Source organism: Saccoglossus kowalevskii, chromosome 5 (assembly GCF_978046115.1).
Source record: "Saccoglossus kowalevskii chromosome 5, keSacKowa6.1, whole genome shotgun sequence".
Taxonomy (NCBI): Eukaryota; Metazoa; Hemichordata; class Enteropneusta; family Harrimaniidae; genus Saccoglossus; species Saccoglossus kowalevskii.
Window position 1 is genome coordinate 19,091,945 of NC_140645.1, and position 22,443 is coordinate 19,114,387.

Consider the following 22,443-nt stretch of genomic DNA (forward strand, 5'->3'; position numbering starts at 1 on the left):
ATTTTTATTGAAATTAAGGCAGACAACAGACAATGCTATTGAAGACAGAATACTCTCATAACAGTTAGAACAATAACTTTAATAGCTTTTGACCAGGAATGCTTACAATCATGATTGCTGTAACTTTATTTGTTTTTTTGGTTCAAGTTATAATTTTTGGTTCAAGATATGTAACAATGTTTCAACAAAAACAACAACTTTAAAACTGCATTCCCACATCGCAAATATATAAAGTATTATCCGCTGAATAATACATGCCCGGTACACCATAAAATGTTAAGATTTTTGATGGATACTGTAAAATACTTTATATTCGCTTGGAATTAATTTTTGCTATAGGAATGATTCAGTGAAAATAAAATCCAGTGAATATACTTGTTTTTTTTATATTTTACATTAAACTTGTCAAAAATCAGTGCAAATAATTTCCATACAAAATGCCCAAAAAGTCTTTTCAGCGAAATTAAATTCTAGCTGAAATAAAGTATTTTACAGTAAGAAGAAATTAATGGCAGAGTATGAATTTAGGCCGGACTTTTAGATTAAAGCGAGGGAGTCGTCACCTGCACATGCGTCATTGTTTACAAACATGAGCCTCTGTGTTTTTAGCATGTTTTTATCGTTGCTTGGGACTCAATTCCTGCGGTGACGACCATCTCGCTTTAAATTACATTCTGTAAACAATAGGTGATATTCCATTAACTGCGGGATCTCCTTGAAATGCGTGAAAAAGGCAGACATAATGTCTGCTGCAAAAGTTGAATGATTTGATTTTGGACTTGAATTACTTATTTTATAGTTTAAAATTGAAATGCCTTTCAGAAAGGAGTATGGCATTGAGATAAACCTAATTCAGTAAAATTGACCATCATCAAATTTATGTGTGGAAATAGCGCCAAAAAAACTATAGCATTTGTTGAATCCCACGCTTTGGTGTCAACCAAGCGCTATGACCTTTGGTTGTCCTGTGGTTCTACGCATAATAAGGAATTGTAAAAAGGATGGCAAATAGTCTATTACTGAGAAAATAGAGGATCTGTCTGGATGCATTCCTGTAAAATGATTGTTAATATATACAGTGGGAACTATTAAAATCAGGGTCCATAGCACCAAGAGCCAAATGATTTCCAAGACTTTTCCAGACCTAAATGCAATTTATGCTATCATGCACCACATACTGTAAAATCACTTATTTTCACTTAACTTCACGATTTTGGTGCTTTGAGCAATTTCACTGGGTTTCCAGTCCTTAAACTTAGCAGAGAAACTACGAGTTCTATTCTTATTTCACATGTTTCTGTGAATTTAATTTATTGTGAATTTAATTTAGCAAACTTTACTTATTAGTGATAATGGTAACATTAAAAACTAATGAATATTTCAGGCATTTACAGTAGTTGCAAAACACTAAGAAACAAAAAAGTACTATCTTTATTTCAGCAACATTATGAATGAAAAGAGAAAAACTTACTGGCTTTAAGTGCTAATTTCCGGCGTTTTTTCTTTATCAGGCAAATAACCAAGAACAGATTAAGTAACAGACACAGAGCAACTACGAAGACAACTATACCTATCACATAGATCGGGACTTCACCAACACGTAGCACTAAAAATAAATTACAATAAAATATAAATTAATCAATTCCCACATTGGTGTGTGATCAAGTTGTTGTAAATGGCAGAGTTCCGGAATGTGACATCATGGATTGATGGGACAGGAATTTCCTGATACTTTGCTTACTGTCATCGCCATATTGTTCCGAAAACCAAAACATCAACATTGGCAATGTCTCAAGATTGTTACACGATTCGAAAAGTTTAGTTCAAACCATTTTTACGAGGGTGCGCCGTTCGGCTAAAAATGAAATGCGCCAGACACACCATTGACTGTGTTCAGAATTTCCTACTGTATAAACACATGCCATTTATTACTAGTATATAGAAATGTATAAGATTGAATAAAGTATATTGAAGAGCTAGCAATCGCATCGTGATCTTCTATGTATATTTCGATGTGTCAGAGACCCCTACTATTAGTTTGATGACTGCAATCTGAATGATGTACATCAAAGTCCCATTACGTTTAATACATGTACCAAGCTTGAACAATGTACATCCATGCATGGCAGAGACGTGGGTCTGGTATATGGCCGAAATGATTGTTTTTTAGCACTAAGATTGATGTTACCAGTGCATTTTTACATGTATGTATCCTAAGGTGTAAGATGTGGGTGATAAGTTTGAACAAGATCAGTCCAGCAATGTCTAAGTGTGGACAGATGGACACACAGGTGTCAAACCATGAGTTCAAATTGGATCAAAATATTCAACATACCTTGTGGTCTGCGTACTGGCGTTTCGGGTCCCTCTATAAAAAAACAAATTTAGTCACAGATGTATATTAAGGTTTTGCATTATGAATTGAAGGTCTATTTCAAGACCCGCAGTTTGGCATGCTATTTGTTGAATACAATAGGAAGCTGACAAAAACAAAAAGACAAAAACTTACTCATTGTGGTGACCGTGAGCAGACTGGTGCTATAGGGTCCATAGCCATGAGAATTGGAAGAGCGAATATTGAAATCATACATAGTATCCGGACGTAGACTAACAACATTGAATTTAGTTGCATTAGGTGGGAATACATCAACATAGGAATAAGTCTTTGCACCTCGTTCGTTAAATCTGATATGAAATGATTGCAACAGACCACCATTGAATCCAGGTACCCATGTTAATACGACGGATGTATCTGCTTTGGTGACTACTCGCAGGTCACCTGGAGCACTGGGAACACCTGTCCGGAAAAGAGAAAAGTTGACAGTTACAATATATTTCATATATTTCCTATATATGGGGTGAATTACATTACAGTATGTGAGACACTGGAAAGTCAGCAGCAGTGATTGGCCATTGCATTGCAAAGCTATCAGCTGATGAAAAAGAAAAGTTGACAGTTACAAACTTATTATGTATAAGAATATACATGGGGTGAATCATATTACAGTATTTGAGACACTGGAAAGTCAGGTATCAATGATACCAACAGCAGCGGTGATTTAGTGTTACAATATAGATCCATGAGAAATCGTTTACTTCAGTTTTGAAAAGCTGTTGTATATAAAAAAGTATTGTGCGAAAAGGTTTTTTATTACCATCCACAATGTGAAAAAAGCAAGTACATTGTATATACACCAACAGAACAAAAGAAATTGTAACCATGCATGTTTTTGCCTTTTATTTTTCATGTGCAAAAATATTTCACATTTTTTAATATTACATATGTACTGCAGTTTATTTTAATTCGTCCCTGAAATCAAAATCGGTATTTCCACAACCCATATGCAAATGAGGTCTGAGAGCAAACAAAGTAGTCCTTTCAGGAGTACAGTTTTTCGAAATAAACAATATTTAGAAGTACGATATTTTTCCCTTGGGGTACATGAATATACTTGCCGAGTGAAATGAAATTTGAACAACGGTAATGGTACTTTTAGGCAGTCACTTATTTTGGCCCAAACTAATTTGCATATCACCCATGCAATGTTTTCGGTATTTTCACGGCCGATATGCAAATGAACATGGTATTTTCATTGGCTACCGAACTATTTTTATTTTGTAAACACATTTTCGTCTGCTATTTTTATCCAGTTCAAATCGTTCAACAACATTTTTGGCATGTCAGGTGTACATCACATGGAATACTACGATTGGGAGAACTTAATGTATGTTGATCACCTGGAAACTGAGTTTTATAAACCTTGAAGGGCTCTCAGAAGATCCACCAGCAGTAAAATCAGCGATTACTATGCAGCCGCAACCATCAGCATTGAGATACCAGGTTTCTGCTGGCGACGTTGCGGCGTTACTCAGTTCCAAATAAAAAATACCAACGCCAAAAGAGCAACATTTTAACCGGTAATCAAGACTCAGTCAATCCACGACCAGCAAGCAACATCACACATGAAGTTGTAGCGTGCAACTCAGCGACAACCGCTGTCGTCGAAAGTCATCCCGTCAGTGGAGTACTGCAGTTGCACAGCATGTTTGCCAATGCACAATTCTGTGGCGGAACTTTTAACTTCAACATAAACTGTGTATCATAGTCGTCCAGTTCAAGTTCTGGTTCTGCCGTGGTCCCAACTAAACATCAATGAGTTATTTATTTGGACAGTGACTCAGATTAGACGTCTGATTATTTTAATTTCAAACAAACAGTGACACGCGTTCTACACTGACACGCGCTGCTAGGGCGTAACACTTATATTGGAACATATTAATGGGCAATGGTGTTCCCCGACCTAAATTCCATCCTGGTTTGCACGTTCTTTCTTTAATACAAAATAATCAAGTATGGAACATATGTAATAATAACAGAACCCCACACCCTCCCCGTGGCTTTCGTTGCGTATGGAAGTTATTATCGTGGGGTTCTGTCATAGTACTGAATTCATTTTGTGACTACATCATTTTGCGTGAACACATCAGTAACATCATTAATGTGTTGAGAAATGTGTGGCAACAAAATATATTATTTTCACACACTGACTGATGCAATTTTTTACACAGCTCAACAAAGTCTAACAGACCTCTGGTGCATCTCGTACTGTAAAACACCAAATGGGTCTCTCTAGAAGTTCAATGATCACTGCTGAATCAAATATATATACAATATTCAATACACTGAAAGGAGATGCTGATTTTTGCTGAGAGTGAGAGAGCCACAACTTTTTTGCTCCTCAAATACAGCACTCATCTTGCTCAATCTCCCACTTTTTTAATGACCACTTGATGGTGAGTGGAAAATGAGCATTGGAAAAGTGGAAGCAAGGAGAAGATTGAGCATAATAAGTACTGTATCGATCATTGGCTCATGGTTACATTGATCAGGGGAGCAGAGGATGCGAATCCATGCAATGCAACCATGGTCAGGGGAGATTCAACTGTCATTTGGTGTCTCTGATCATGGTCAAGACCATTGCATTTAATTGATTGAACACTATTTTTCAAGGTCGGCCATCAAATACCACGGTTACTTTTTTGCCGGCGATGTTAGAAGAAAATAAAATGCTATTTTAGAGAAGAAAAGTCTCGCTGCACGCTCACTTGTAACGAGATCTCTGCGACTATTTACATACAAGTTCTGCTTTTCTATAACCAATATACTAATCATATTCCCATGCTCATAAGTTGAGATATTTTCTCACCTGTCCTTTCCAGCATTATTTTCACCACATCAGTTCCAAGGTCATTATAGGCTTCACATACATACTGACCAAAATCTGTTTTGTCGTCTACTTCAGTAATGGTCAATCTACTCTCATAAAACACAGAGTATGTTTTATGGTACAATTCCACTTTGTGTCTGGGTTTAGTACTGTTGAACTCCTTAGAGTCTTTCTTCCATCTGAAGTGTACTTGTGGAGCGCCCTCAGCAGCACATATCAGATAAGTGGTCTTGCCAGCAGTTGATGCTACTTTCACTCGAGAAGGTGATTTGTCGATACTTGGTGCATCTGAAATACAGTGATGATGATGGCATATTGTAAAGTCTATCAGACACAAAAAACGGTAAAACTTGTGTTTAGTGATCAACAATTTCTAAGGCCATGCTAATTAATAACATTTTTTGAATACAAGGAAATTAATCCACTGCCTGCCTTCCCAAAGGTCAATTGGTGGCCTTCCACCAGAACCAATCAAGTTTAAGGCTGATGTGGGCTTGGCAGCCTCAGCCAATTACAAGAAATCTTAAGCTTAGTCTTCACAGGTAAATAAACAGTCACTCTTTGACACTTAAAGCAAGGAGTGTCATCTGCGCATGCGTCAGATGGCCATAGCGTGTCATTGTTTACAAACAAGTGGCTACCCATGAGCCTTTGTGTTTTTAGCGTGTGTTGTTATCGTCGCTTGGGACTCAATACCCTCTCGCTTTAGACATAAGCATAAAACAAATGTGATTTTTAGTTTGTATGCGCTTCTCAGGGAAATGCATAGATTCAACAACGTCTTTTAACCAACTTTGTGACTGACACAGACTTACATTGGACGATGACTTGGACAACTTTTGATGCTTTCGGTTCAATACCATTATCTGCATTGCATATATAAGGACCAGCGTGAGCCTTTGTAATATTAGTTAATATTAAAGTACTTTTGCCATCTTGATAATGTTGCTGATACATGGATGATACATAACCTTCCCTGGCCCAGTGTATGAAGTCATCCAACTTAGGATTGGCAGCAGCCTCACATACTAATGGACTTGTGTGACCTATACTTACTATCAGTTCATCTGAAATCTGGATGACTGGTGCAACTGTGAATAGCAATATGTATAACAAATTGAATTATAACAATCCACTGTAGAAGAATGAAAAACAAATAAATAAATATAAAAAAATAAATAAAGTACATACCGCAATAAGGCCAGGAAAAAAAAACTGTTTCTTGTTTCATTGAAAATTTAAAATCAGATGGCGAGGCGTTTTTTTTTTTTTTTTTTTTGAATACTGAGCTAAAATGGGGAAATTTGAGACAAGTGCTAGTACAAGCGCATTTTGGAATGCTTTAGAAGAAAAAAACGTTTGAGGCACATAGTTCAAAATGATGCGCGTGGAAACGAGAAAGAGAGATATTAATTAATTAATTTTTATAAATAAAAAAGACTCGCCCGTCTTGGTCGCGGGCGAATCCAACGGGATATTGTTCAATCGTAATTTCTCAGACGCTGGAATATGAGTATACTCACGAGAATACTCGATAAAACTACGAACACATGAATATGTGATGAACTGTGTATTCTCGGGGGCGGACACCGGGCATTTTCATCGCCTGGCAACTATCACGGTGAAAACAAAGACAGACAACTCACAGAAAACTGTACTTAGTTAGACTGCTCAGGATTTTTCCCAAGTTGAGTAAACTGTTTTCACCGGCACTTTAAATGGCGTTCCACAGCAGCCTGTGCAGAGCTCATAGAAATACAACATACAGTGGTAGCCCCACCCCAAGAATAGAATGCAAAAATATGCGAAGAACTCTGCACGTAACTTCACCTGCATTATGAAGAATTTTAAATTCCAATATAACTAAATCTAAAAGTATCATATAAGGGTACAACAAACACACAATATAACAAAATGTTTTTATACTCACAGAAAACATTAAGTACAAGTGACAGATTTCTTTTGCCTTCTGCGTTACTGGCTTGACAAGTATATATTCCAGCTTCTTGTCTTGTAACATTATGAAGTATTAATGAGCCATTGTCAGCCATGCTGTAAGTTTTACTGAGGTCAATATCGATTGGTTTACCATCTCTATACCACATGTATGTTATAGTAGTTGGGTTAGCTACAGCACTTATATTGAGTAGAAAGTCACCAATGGTTTCGTATGAATCTATCGTCTGGTTTGCTTGTGTATGAAATAATGGAGCATCTGTGAGAGAAATAACAACATACTTTTTAAAAACGTTTCATTTTCGCTGCTTGAAATTTTCACAAATTTGATGATTCAAGGTAGCAACAGAAGATCACTCCACTCACTTAGGGACGACGTCAAAAGATCGATGTCGGATAAAAAACTTAATTCCTTTAGTTTTTTTTTCAAACCCCCCTACTCCCCACTGAAACTTAATTGATAAATATTGGTCATGGCGTCAGACTACATTCACTATTAAATACAAATTGATAATCGGACAGTAGTATTGCATAGCAGTTGGTTGTCGGGTGGGTGTAAAGAGAGTTTACAAATGCACCTCATTTGACGCACAGATTTACACTCGAACCAAACCATTTTTCTGTTTTTTTTCCCTTTTCGGTTATTTCTGTCCATGATTGGATAGAACTACAAATACTCCAAGATTTTTTTGACTTCATTAAAAAATAAAATCGTTTTTGTAGGATGGAAACTTTTTGAGGTCAAAACCCCCCACCCCCAAACTAAAAGAAAATAAGTTTTTTATCCGACATCGATCTTTTGATCTTATGATTTGTGCTTATGACTCATAAAATCTAATTATCACTATCATAATCTATATCTTCTTTGAGATTTTAATAGCATACGTTTAATCAGAGGTACATTACTTGAGGTTTGCAACTCGCATAGTACTGTATGGTGACATCATGTCAAGATCCCATTCAAGTCTCTTCTCGTAGATAGCGAGACTGAGGCTACGACCTTCTGACATGACGCATATCAATGTTCAAGGTTTGTAATGAAAAAAATAAACTTTTCTTGTCACTATCATAGTGAAAAATGTAATACATCGAAAATGTACTGAAAATATAGTTCTCGTAATCCGTCATATCGTGGGCAGCTATTTTGATCCACCTGGACATCCCAGTATCCTAGTTACCTCGGGCATGCGCATTCGCATTTTTTCTGAGTTGGAACGTTTATGCGAGAGCGAGATTGTGACGGGATCTTGGTATCATGTCACCGTAGTTACAAACCCCAAGTAATGTACCTCTGGTTTAATCAATTGTCTTGCTGTGTTCAAGAGAGCTGTTTTAAATCACCAACAGACTTTCTTACAAAAATTGTTCTGTTCTTTTTCCCTTATATTTTTCACTATTTCTGGAAATGAACCCTAATTTTGAAGCCAACAGGAAAAATTTAAAGCGAGAGATTCGTCACCTGCGAATGCGTCACATGCCATAGCGTGTCATTGTTTACAAACAATCGTCTACCCATGAGCCTTTGCGTTTGTATCGTGCATTGCTATCGTCACTTGAGACTCAATTCCCACATGTGACGACCCCTCCGCTTTAAGTCAAATTGACTATTTTTGTTCAAATTGTCTCATAAGGGAAGTGAGACCTATTGAAAGTAAGCCTCCAAGACCTGTTGGATTCTTTTTTTTTTATATGAACAAGACTGTTTTGTGATGAAAAGAGGGAACTTGTGGTGAAAAGGTTAGCAGTTGAAATAAGCAAATTTTGACAGAGAACAAATTTATCTGCTATGAATACACTCTCAAAATCAATAACGAAACTACTATAAACAAGGTACATTTAAAATTGTCAATGGGGAAAAAAGATTATTACTAACTATTCCTTTTACAAAGGAATTTGAGATGTAGAAACTGTTTTATACAATAGAGAAGGGGGTAATGACAATAGATGTTGTAGCATTTGTCACGCTTTTGGGAATGATGTACTATAAAATCTTTAATTTAGGCGTCATTTTTCAAACATTTCAATATTTCCTGTCCCTACATTAGAGTCTAATTTAGATTTTTCATAGTCTCTGATGTCTATTTAAGAGTACAATTTTTATTATGGCTAGCCTGAGTGGGTAAACTTTGTTTTGATAATGAGCTGTTATCACCGAAAAAGTGTTAAATTCTTCTTTAATGCTCAGTTTATCTTTCAAAAACAACTAATTTCTAATTTAAAGGAGCACTCCCAGTTAAGCCTAATCTCACAACAAATTTACTTTCTGGATTAAAAGGACAACGGATAGCAAAAGATAGATTAACTTTGTAAACAGCATAAACAATAGTGTCCCATGATTCTTTGGTGCAATCCCTGGGCTTGGAAGGTACCCCTTTAAGAACCAAATTAAGGCTGTTTATTCTTCACTGTCATCATGCATGAGTTTGATGCGACGGCCACTATGCTACCGGTGATTTGGAACAGACTGAAAAGTTTCTTACATTGAACACCAAGTGTGACAGCATCATTAGCACTTTCACCAAGTTTAGGATTTGTTGCTCTACATAGAAAGTGTTTTCCATAGTCATCCGCTGATACTTCTTCGAGTATAAAGAAACTCACAGAACTAGATCCGCCATTGTCGCCTTCAATTGTACCATTATCCATACCTACAATGGAACAGTAACATTAACTGTCAAGAAGAACAGACTTCTATCTAGAACAACTGAAATCAAGTTAGTACAACAGAAATTGGATAGCATTCTTCAACAATATCTTGATAAAATTTAACACTAGTAGTACATGAGGCAACCACCCCAAATAGCCTAACAGTACCATTTGAGGGGGCAAATTCCACCATATATTTTTAGAAAGCTTAATAATGTTTTGCTAAAAAAATATGTTACCATAGCAACAGACTAATATTACAAAAACATCTGAACTGTGCTGTAAAGTGGATTAAATATATATTTTTATATACCTCCAAAAAGAACCAGGATGTGTGATTTCTTTGGGGTCATCTTGGCCGCATCCCTTTTTAAAACTTCACACATACACTTATTCATATTTTACATAAGTAGATGCATTTGTTCCAAGATCCAAATGAGTTTTAGTGCTAAAAATACATCTAAATCAAGTAATTCTGCTATTCCGGAACTGAATCCTGGTCGTGTATGGACATATTTCCTTTAAATTTAATATATCCATTGAACATATAATAGGTTTTTGATGCACATATTTTTTTTACAGATTGACGTTCATCAAGAACAAATAATGTCTAATGTATGTACCAAGTTTGAACGAAATTCATCCATAAACTACCAGCATCCGCCATTTTGATCACATCTGTATATCCATGACATGATGCATAATGAATATATAAAATATGAACATAATCAGTCAAAGCATGTCAGAGATATGGCACTAGAACTGCAATCATTAAAACAAAATAGCAGCTAGTCAGCTATTTTGAATCTGATCTGAAAAAACAAGATGACGTCATCAAGAACCAATAATGTCTAATGTATGTACTAAGTGTGAACGAAATTCATCCATAAACTGCCAAGATCTGGTTCCGGAATGCCAGAAGTGCTTGATTTTTGATGATTTTTAGCAGAAAAATGGCCTCCATTCGGCCATTTTGAATCAGACGGTCAAACCAATATATCTATATATCTATTACATGATGCATAATGAATATATAAAATTTGAACATAATCAGTCAAAGCATGTCAGAGATGTGGCATTAGAACCATAATGATTAAAACAAAATGGCAATTTTGAATCCGATCTGAAAAACAAAATCAAGGTGCTATAACGTCTAATGTATGTACCAAGCTTGAGCAAAATCGATGACAAATTGTTGACAATATAATTGGTGCAGATCGCTACTGTGATTTTATTGGCAACAGAATTATTTGGGATCCTAACCAGGTATGTACGACCTAGAAAAAGTGCTATCTAGCCTAGGTGTCAACCGGCGCACGCCGCCCGGTACTCAACATTACAGTCGACCAGTGTCCCGGGACCAGTGTACGCGGATTACATTGCGAAGGTCAACTTCGAAGATGGCAAATTTAACACCTCTTCGAGGTGTGACTACTTTTGAAACCTGCCATTGTTTTCCTGTAACCGGCGGCGCGTGACACAAGAATTCTGTGACCCTTCTGTGACCACCCATTTTTACTGACTACAATTATAATTCTATGATTCTTTAATCGTAGACCACGGGTTCATACTAATTTTACCGAAACGAAAAACAAATTTCACATGTTATGGAGAGTGTGCTAGCTGGTCATGGCAATTTATTAAATATTGTGCTGTCACGTTTCCTTTGCAGTGTGAAGAGCAAAGATCGATTCTATGCATACGACTGAACGAACTTTTTGATATAAACACTAAAATGAATATTAAACAAAAAGCACTACATGGAAATAGAAGTTAAAGCTGCTTTTATTTGCAACCTTCGCAATGTAATCCGCGTACACTGGTTGACTGTAATGTTGAGTACCGGGCGGTGTGCGCCAGTTGACACCTACGCTAGATAGCGTTGACACCTATTTGACACAGCAATTAATTTTGCCATATGGTAATTTTTAAAGCAAGCCAGCTAGTTAAATGTTAAGTTATGCTGAGATCGTACAATATTAATTTAAAGTAATTTACAGGTATTTAAATATACTCACCAATGTCTTGGACTCCATCCTTAAACCATGTGATTTCTGATGGTGGATTACTACTAGATGATGTGCATACTATGACAACCCTTTCACCTTCTCTTGCCGTTTCTGGTTCAGTTCGGAGCGATACCCCAGTAGGTGGGACTGATGTAGAACAATAAAAATGTGTGGTTTACTTAAAGCGGGGAAGTCGTCAACTACGCATGCATCAGATGGCCATTGCGTGTCATTGTTTACAAACAAGCATCTACCCATGAGCCTTTGCGTTTTAGCGTGTGTTGTTATCGTCACTTGGGGCTCAATTCCTGCATGCGCGCAGGTGACCACCCTCTCGCTTTAAACAAATATAGTTGATCTCTAAACCCTCCCTATTGGCTGTCGCAGTTTGTTTACATTAAATGCGTGTGTGCGATAATTTGTTGGCAAAAATCGGTATTTCACAGCCGATAAAAAGTTGTTTACTGTTATTGTTATAAAATATACATATACAGCACCTCTATACAGGGTTGAAATAAAAATTAAATTTTCTCGTCCATTGGACAGGTTGGTGAATAAAAGTACCTGTCCTATTTGATACTGAATCTGTCCTTGGCAAGATAAATGAGGACATAAAATTTTTAAAATAACATTTTAATTTTTGCCCCATCATCATTTCCTAAGCTTTAAAAATTTATTTAGATAGCAATTTTCTGGATATTAGAAACTTTGCACTTCCCTATTTGGTCAGTTAGTAAAACTTAAAGTGTAACTGAATTGGGACAATTGACTTTTTTTGTGTGCAAAATTTATTTATAAACAACATTATGAAAAAAAATCAAGTGAAAAGGGTATATAAATTGGGTAAACAGTCAATGATATTCCGAAATCGCGCCACGCCCCCCTCTCCCATCACCTTCGAGTTTTTTCGGCATTACGAGTGTAACCGAAATGGCGCCACCAACGGGAGCATAAAGCATGAGCTAGCTAGCAGACAGGATTGTTTATCATTTTCCATACGCACGCGTTTCGTAAACATATACAACGAGTTACCAAGATCGAGAATTCTTACGAGTGACCATCATATACAACGAGTTACCACGATCGTTTTCATGGGGAAACGCTGTGTTGTTGGCGGGTGTAGTAACACACACGGCGATCGCGTAAGTCTTTATGGGTTCCCAAAAGATTCGAATTTATGACATCAGTGGACCAAAGCCGTCAAGAACACCAGGAAACATTGGGATGGACCTTCTCCATATACCGTTATTTGCAGTGTCCATTTTACGCCCGAATCATTTGTTGATCCACCATCTGGATTCGTTATGAATTATTTGGGTTTCGGGAATAACTGTGTAAATAACCAGAAGAATAATATTTTCCATGTAGAATATGAATATTAATTTGCTTGAAAAGTTCAGAATGTATTCATGTTATTATGCCAGAGTCGAAATAACTAGATCGATCGTGGAACAACAACAACAAAACACAAAATGGCGATTGGAAAATGTAAGCACTGGACGCATTCACCATTCACGTACTTTGTGTCTTTACATGATTTCTTCAGAAGATCAAGAAACTGAAAATTGCACACTGATATGTGTTTAGAATTTGGATGAACAAAAGACAGAAACTGGAAACCAAGCCGGTCACGATGTTCAAACTCTGTGTCACGGTCATTTTGGGAAGGTACACGATCACCCACATCGCGTACTTTTCTTGCAGGTTCAAACCTGTATGGGCCAATTTGTCCCTGGCACTCTGAAACAAAATCGTGACATCTCTCATTGTCATCATACTCTTCGATTTCATAACTCTCGTCAGACGATAACATAGATTCCGTGTCGCTTTCCGAGCACTGCATACGTATAGCGGCCATTGTGAGACGATGACAAGTTCCCCCCGTGACGTCACAAAGTACCCTTGTATGCTAATTAGGTACTCTAGTTGGAGCCTCGCTCTGAGTCGACCAAGAAACTGAACGTGGGCGTGTCCTTATCCAGAACATTATTATTGATCGTTTACTTAATTTATGTACATTTTTCACTTGATTTTTTTTCATAATGTTTTTATAAATAAATTTTGCACACAAAAAAAGTCAATTGTCCCAATTCAGTTACACTTTAATATCGTTATTCGCCTGTCCACAGAGACAGACAATTTGTACATTTACGCTGCGCATGTGCGACATTTGTGTTGATAAACATTGATTTTCCCACAATCCAATGCGCTCTTCTAATTGAAATCACAAGTAATGAGGTTTGACTTTGGCGCGACTTGCATTAATTACCGCCGGTGACTCCTTTAATACCTTCCAAAATCACTTGAAAATACCTAATTATAGCTTGGTAACATCTCAGTTTGTACTCATTGATCTGCGCAACAGTCAAAGTCGCCATCTTTCTTTATATGAGACCTATATATTTTGCGCATGCGTGGCAAGACGACTACCGCCCTTTAATTTTGACTTCTACTTACACATGACCTCTACATAAACAAATAACTCCCGATTATATAGCATTCGTAAAGACAACATTTTGTGAAGTCACTGACACTCAGTGACCCTCATAGAAATTTTTACTGCTACTGATGAAAACTTGACTTTCGTGAAAATTAGCGGTTTGCAGTATTCTGGTACTGTTGAATATTTTATTTTAGCTGGAATTAATTCTCGCTGAAAACACTTTTTATTTTAAGTGTTTTGTATGGAATTTATTTTCACTGATTTTTGACAAGTTGAATGTAAAACATAGGAAAAGATGTCCATTCGCTTCATCCATTCAGCGAAAATTTTTTCCAAGCGAAAATAAGGTAATCTACAGTATTATAAATCAGGCACGTGTATTAGGCTTTGTTTGAGTGTGAAAGATGACTAAATTGATGTTGAAAGAATTACTTACAATATACATTAAGCTCAACACTTGTCATTAATGGTTCATAAGTTGCTGCATTACTAGCATTACATGCATACTCTGCTCCATTATCTGCCTGCTCTGCGATGATACTTAATTCATTGGTTGCTATGTTACCACTGGTTGCATAGTTACCCACATCTTCCAATATCTGACCATTCTTTAACCACACTAGATCAGCTCTCGGGTTACCACCAACTGATACACAAGTCATTCGTAGTAAGTTACCTGCTTTGATTATACTGCCCTCGCTGTATCCAGAGATGAGAGGCTGATCAGGAGGATCTGTAAAAATTATAGTTATTAGGAGTTAATTAGCAGGTTTCTGGTGCACATAGTCTAGAATTGATGTGCTTTTTGGTCTTTCAGACATACACAATTACTCGGAGCAAACATTTGGCATTTTCACTGCCTGGTAACCAGCATCGGTGAAAACAACTATTGAAAATTCTCACTAAACTGTACTCTTGGATAGTTGTTGAGACTCTCCTGAACAGTGTGTGATGAGAGTAATGCTTACATGTGTGACGTATATGAATTTTGGGTGTTCAGAATTCCCCCAAAGTTGAGTTTGTGCTATTTTTTTGACTTGTGCTGTTTTCACCGACTCTTCGACCAGCATTTCACAGCAGATCACACAGAGCCCATAAAAATACATGATACAATGGTGCAGGTCCACCCAACATGACATATTCTGCCCCCGAAAACAGGTACATAATTAGTCAGCTATTGGCTGTAAGTTAATATGATATTTCATGCCATATTCCGTTTACCTATCAAAATTGCTAGTTCCCAATTTTTTGAAAAAACCATGCCGTTTATTCGAGGAAATCAATTCCAACAGATCGTACTTCGACATCGACAATTCACTTCCGCATTACGTTACCAGAAAGTCTTCAGAAATTTTCCATCTTTGATGATACGGGCCAGGGTGAAAATGTGCAATATCAAGGAACTGATAAAAGACAACTTACATTGTACACTGAGGGTCACGGAATTAGATACAGATTGTAGTAGTTCCTCATTTGTAGCTTGACAGGTATAAAGAACACTATCAGTCTGAGCCTTCAATTCCACCGTTAAATTCTGAGACGTAATATAACCACCATTTGGGGCTTTCACTACAACATCATCAGACGTCTTAACTTGACGTCCTGCTGTCCACCAGGTGATGAACGACGGTGGGTTACTGTTAGTAGATTTACAGGTTAGTGTTACCCAATCACCTGCCTTCACTGCATGGTCGTACCCGGTGATATTTACATGTGATGGAGTAACTAGAACAAAAAAGAATCAAAACATATTAAAATTTTCCGGACTGTAAAAAGTATCGGGGTAATAAAATGTTTACCGGTACTTACAATGCACAGTGAATGTGATGGAAGTCTTTAAAGGTACTGAGGTAATCAAATTTGTACTTACAATGCACAGTGAGTGTGATGGAAGTCTTTAAAGGTACCGGGGTAATCAAGTTTTCTGCCATACATGTAAACTTTGCATTATTATCACTATATCCTATTTTTAATAATAGTGGATTGACAGCTTGGTTTCCGTCAGTCGAGTATGAAAAGTCTATCAACTCGTCATCCTTCCACCAGGTTAACTGCAAATATAGTAACAATTGTTGAGTTGAAATAAAAATCAATGACACTGATGCAACCGTTGAAGTAAAAATCAATGATAATAATGAAACCATTTACCTAAACCTATATAAACAAATTTACATTCAGAACTTGAAAAAAAGACGTTTTAACAATGGTTTACATGGCAACAATTCTTCACTGCCCCCATACCATATTTTAAACAAAGAGAGCACATGGCTTTATTTTAAAATTTCCCAACATTAATTTTTTCTTGTGTGAAAAACCAGAATTATTAAATATTATTTTTTGAGCCATTATAAATAAACATTTACTAAGATGCTGCAATTCATTCTTATCATGAGGTGACCATTAAAATGCATTGTTGTACAATTCAAAATGAGTTTGAAAAAATCTGCAGAAACCAAAATATGTCCTCCTCACCTGTGCTAATGGGTTACCACCTCTAGCTATGCAATTCAAGACAAGTTCTTCTCCAGATCGTATGGTGGTACCTTCAGTATATCCAGTAATGACTGGCAAGTCTGGTGCAACTATAGAATAGTAAGACACAATACTGTAAAATACTTTATTTTAGCTGGAATTAATTTCCGCTGAAAAGACTTTTTGGGCGTTTTGTATGGAATTTATTTTCACTGATTTTTGATAAGTTGAATGTAAAATATAGGAAAAAAGGTATATTCGCTGGATTTTGATTTCACTGAACCATTCCCACAGCGAAAATTAATTCCAAGCGAAAATAAAGAATTCTACAGTACATGTTTGATGATAACCAAAACAATTAAACATATTCACAATCTGTCAATTGTTATTTGTAAATTGCTTTCATTTCACACAATACATTTACATTTTCCTGGATTATGGAAAGTGACAAGAAGTCACAAGAAATTACAGTACATTTAAGTGGCTGAGAATACCCTCAACTACCAAGGTACCATAGATTTGGTGATTAAGCCAGTGTTCTTTCTGAACAAGGTACCAAAAGTACGGGTTGATCCCTATTCGGTGTTTAATCCAGTGTTCTTTCTGAACAGGGTACCAAAGGTACACGTTGTTCCCTATTTTCAAAAGATTAGACCAGAAATTAATTTTGTAATTGAAAAGTAAAATATATTAAAGACTTACACTGTACACTTAGGGTGACTGTAGTGAATAACTGGACTCCCATCAACGCTTCATGTTCACTTATACACTTAAATTCTTTACCATTATCTTCTTTCTCTGGTTGTAAAGTCAACGTACTGACTGCATGTTCCAATTTGCCTGCGGTCTCAACGCTTTCCTCAGGAACTTCATAAACAAGTGCTTCATCGTTCTGCAGCCACGTCAGTGCTGCAGCAGGTTTACCATTCTCACTGCGACATACTAACACAACAGTTGCAGGAGGCTGTACAGTCACATCGGTGCCGTTGTCATACCCAACAATAACGGGATTATCTGGTGCCACTAAAGAACAACAAATATATTCAATAGTCATATTAAAATTCCAAACAAATGTTTAAGAATGTATGAAACAGTTTTATTTTTGTCATGTGTGCACAGTCCCTGTTGGTTTGAATTTTGGCTTGTACGAGTGTGGACATACATGTAATACCAAATAATAGAAAGTGCATTTTATATACTGAGAAAATATTTTATTTTTAGGGTTTTATTTTCACCACCTATAGCTGTGCAAAAAAAAAAAATCTCAAGGTTTTCAGGAAACGATATAACCTATAGTTATTATAATTAGCATAAACACAATACTTCACAGTGGAAGTGGAAGCGCTTCCCACGAGAATACTTTTTATTTCCACATGTATTAGGTGTAGCATGAATATTATTTAAACAGGTTGGTGACACATTGTTTTTGTTTATGGTATTGTTCTCTACAATACCCTCATTATCTTGAGTTTTGAAAAAAATTACACATTTATTTTTTTCATTTGAGAGGACCATGTTTTACTCTTTCCCTTATAAAGCCTGTGTACATGTATTAACTGGGTAATATAATCAAATGACTTTCTAAAAAAATAATAAAAGTTGGTGATTGTAGAATTTTATTATTCATAATAGTTTATAATGGAATAATCTGCCAGTGTAAAGAGAATGAGAAAATTCTTGACGTCGTTTTGAAACTATATCGTTGAATCATATTTTGATGTGTCTAATTCGTTAGAAATTTCTTTTTGTTTACTTGGTATGTAATACTCAATGTTTCAAAACAGTAAAAGCAAATATGTGGTGAAGTGATAGAAAGCAAAACCATGGTCACAGAAGATTCAAATGTCTTATTTCTCTGAGCAAAGTCAAATCTTTTCTGATCACAGTCAAATCTCCTCTCTGACCATAGTCAACTGTCATTTGGTGTTTCTGAACATCGTTTCTATTTGACAGTCGACCATGTTCATTGTCAAACAACTACAAAGCAAAGAAGTTGATTTGAGCTTTGAATAATACTTACGCAACACATTGAGATGGGCTGGTGCAGACGCGATACTACGACTACCTAACGTTGCAGTGACTTGACAGGTATAGTCAGCATCATCAGACAAGTCCACATTTTGGATTTCCAGGAAGTATTCACCATTCAGTGCATTGCCAATCATCTGATATCTTTCATATGCAGGTAGACTGCGACTGGCTCCAAGACCGAATCCATCTTTTGTCCATTGCAAATCACCAGCTTTATTTTGTACTGAGCAATTTAAAGACGTTGTTCTCCCTTCTATGACTGACGTATAGACTGGTGTCACACTAAATGATTGTGACTGAGCACCAACTGAAATATACAAATATATATCAAGTAGATGTAATTAGAAAACTCATGTAAAATCATGTACAGGGTTTGTAAACTTGAAATTTAATAAAATTCCAGGGATTGCGTTAACCCCATATTTTGCTTCCCAGACTCCAATTATTGAAGAGGGACCCAGTTTTTCAGGCAAGCTGGGGTCCAATCTCTAATAAAGTTATCCAGGGTCAAATTTCTATTTCTTAAAATTTTGTAAGTGGGACTCGTCTTGCTGAGACACTAGCGCAAACCCTGAATTCCTAAATTTTCCTCAATTTTATCAAACTATTTCATCAAAATTTTGGTCAATAAACCATTTATGCGACATTAATGGCTTTTTATGCTAAATCGTCCAAACCCTATTAACAGACCATATTTCATTAACTGTCAGATCGTGTGTTATGCATGAAATTGAACAATGGTCATAGCCATAGTTTCATTAGTGGCATCAACACATCATGTGGGATTTGACAAGCATAAAAGTATTAAGGTATTTTCATACTTTAATAATGCGCTATACACATTTGATAATAGTTAATTTTGCTAGAGTAAATGTATCACAATGCTATACATGTATTCCCCGGTGGAAGCTTGACTTTTCAAAATAAGACACAATAAAAATAGAAATTGAATTCCAGAATCAAATCATTTGATTTTTGCAGCATACGTTTAGAATGTGCCTTTCAAGAATTACGCGAGATGTCGTTGTGAATCGAAAAATCATTTCTTACATTTCAAAAAACCACTTTGCGACAGTAATAGCTTTTTAAGCTGATAGTCCAAACATCAATTTCTTTGCATTTGAATGGTGATTTCAAAACACCACTTTGCAATGACTTTCTATGCTGACTTTCATTTTCCAGGACTCAAACAAATTTTTCTAGGACTTTTTGGGACACCCTTTCAGTGCATGCCTGGAGTCCTGATCTATGTTATGTTTTTTAAGGTAGAAGCCTAGTCATAATTTTTGACAAAATTAGTCATAAATCGCATGGCAATTTTAATTAGTTTATTATGTACAATCATGAAGCTAATGTTTCATGGTACAATGAAATAGCATTATTTTGTGTGTTACAGTTATGCTTTTTAAGAAACGGGTCCTAATATTTCTTGAAAATTGCTATTTTTAGAACAATTCCATAGAGCACAATGTTAAAGAACAATTGCATTGTTTGACACTTTGTAAAACCCAGATTTTTTAAATAATTCAAAACAACAAAAAGTACTCCATCATTAACAATATATGATTTTTTCAGCCTATGTCACCAGGCTTGATTTTGATATAACACATAATATCTCTTCCATAGGAACCTGTAGTAAATGTGTTATAATAGTGTCAAAATGGCGACTTTCCACTAAAATACAACCATCAATTTCTCGAAAATAAGGCTGGTGACCCCCAACTTTTTTAAGTCAATATCCCTATATTGCCTTGGAGTAGAGTTTGTTGCAAAATGAATAAATTCTGTTTTTTTTAATTTATGAGTAGGCTTCTACTACAGTACTCATTTCGCCCAACCTCCCGCCCGCTTCCGGATTTCGATCGCTTTTTTTTCGCTCGCTTTGTTCAATTCGACTGCGCAATTTCCGCTTTTTTTTCGACCGCGCAAATCCGGAAGTATCCGCTCGCGCAATCGCTCGCTCGCTCGCCTGACAGCGCAACCGCCCGCATTTACAGTTCATTACCTACTGTTTCATGTACAAGTGTATCATTTTCGTTTTTTATGATGTTAAAATAAGAATAAATACAATCAGAAATTTATAGAACGACCGTTGAAAAAATACGGTGGATCACACGGGCCATATAAAATTGGTAATAATACATACGCGTAGTAATAATGTCCACCATAAACAAGATCGAACCAAACATGTGAAATCAAATACGACACTGACACAGACACAACTAATATGAAATAAAACCATTCTATTTTTGGTGGAGAGCGAAAAATGTCTACTGTAGAGTACGGTATTCGTTGAGTAACCGTGTGTAGGGTGATGGTTGTCATGTACGCATGGTTTGGGTTTAACACGGGTCAAGTTGTAGTTATGTTAAAATCCGTGGCACCTATAACAATTGAAGAATATCTGCAGGAATAGTAAGACTGTGAAAAAAAATGACTGATCGATTGTTATAGAATGACCGTAGTGTACAATTTGTCAAACAAATACAATACTTGCAAATGTAATGTCGGCCAGCGCCCATCTTACTTGTCCGAAGTTGTCGAAGCCGACATCAATGGAGATCGCGTTATTTAACTAGGCGGCTGGCAAGCGGACTAACACGTTACATAAACTTGTTGAATTACAATTATGGTTTTTATTTTTGCGCCCAATGTCTCGTTATAAAATAAAGGATTCAAATTTTGCAGGGTATTCCGTTTTTTGCGAACTCTGGGCGAAATACTTTTATCAGCTGTACGTAGTTCACTTACAGCCAAAACAAAGTTAGCTTGGACATTAAGTTGTGAGACGCGACAAAACAAACGCTGCCAGTGATAGATAGATAAAAGAGCAAAATAAACGCAATCAAAGGCGCCGACCACACGCTTTGGAAATAAATAGAACGCGTTGCTAAGAGGAATCGCACCTGCATCTTGACGACGTCTCCGGTCATGAGCAGGGTTTGCCGCGTCTTAGAAAAATTGAAAGTTAAAAAGGAATCAGTGTCGGGGAACCATTCACAATGTTTGCATGAAAAGTCCCACGCGAAAGCGTTTTTTTTTTTTTCTGTTACAAACACTATGGTACCTGAATCCCGATTAATTCATAAATATGAATCGGTAAGGGTCAATTTCCTGCAATCCTTCATACAGTTTTAGCGACCCGAAGAGCTCATTGTCAACCGAGGCGAAGCACTACGATAAAGACTTTCCGTTCCCAATAAATAATAATAAAAAAAAAACTTCTCTCGTTTCTTTCGTTTTTGGGGAAAAAACCTGGAAAAAAAACTGATTTTGACAAAATAATTTAGAAATTGATATTAAGAATAATTCATAACGAAATCCATATGTACCCATATTTTTTTTTCATAATTACTGATTACACACGAATATTACAGAAAAAAAATAATTTGCTATATTATCTATATTTGTGCCTTTTATTTGTCTTGAATCGTGACTGAAAGGAGCTGGATGAAATTACAAACTATGTAGTGTGTTCGACAACTCATGTATGAACAACAATTTTAATAAATATGATTTTACTTGGTAAAATTACTGTATTTTTCTACATAAAAACAAAAGAATTTCATAATGTCTTTGTTATCATGATAGCGTTGTTGGTAATAGTTGAAAATGATACATCCACGTGAACCTGCTTATATGAGATCGAAGGAGTCTC

At 36.3% G+C, this 22,443-nt stretch overlaps 1 protein-coding gene across 1 annotated transcript in view; it reads right to left on the reverse strand.

Annotated features, from left to right (window-relative positions):
- LOC102807574 (nephrin-like) overlaps positions 1 to 22,443 on the reverse strand; it is a 50,886-nt gene that overhangs the window by 8,213 nt on the left and 20,230 nt on the right. The window contains exons 3-16 of the mRNA XM_085498778.1: positions 18,775 to 19,092; positions 17,457 to 17,777; positions 16,755 to 16,864; positions 16,153 to 16,333; positions 15,705 to 16,007; positions 14,719 to 15,015; positions 11,849 to 11,986; positions 9,665 to 9,832; positions 7,159 to 7,443; positions 6,044 to 6,319; positions 5,208 to 5,516; positions 2,510 to 2,797; positions 2,336 to 2,368; positions 1,472 to 1,606 (exon numbers count right to left, since the gene is read on the reverse strand). Coding sequence (XP_085354904.1) covers positions 1,472 to 1,606; positions 2,336 to 2,368; positions 2,510 to 2,797; positions 5,208 to 5,516; positions 6,044 to 6,319; positions 7,159 to 7,443; positions 9,665 to 9,832; positions 11,849 to 11,986; positions 14,719 to 15,015; positions 15,705 to 16,007; positions 16,153 to 16,333; positions 16,755 to 16,864; positions 17,457 to 17,777; positions 18,775 to 19,092 — 3,162 coding nt within the window. The remainder of the gene's footprint in view (positions 1 to 1,471; positions 1,607 to 2,335; positions 2,369 to 2,509; positions 2,798 to 5,207; positions 5,517 to 6,043; positions 6,320 to 7,158; positions 7,444 to 9,664; positions 9,833 to 11,848; positions 11,987 to 14,718; positions 15,016 to 15,704; positions 16,008 to 16,152; positions 16,334 to 16,754; positions 16,865 to 17,456; positions 17,778 to 18,774; positions 19,093 to 22,443) is intronic.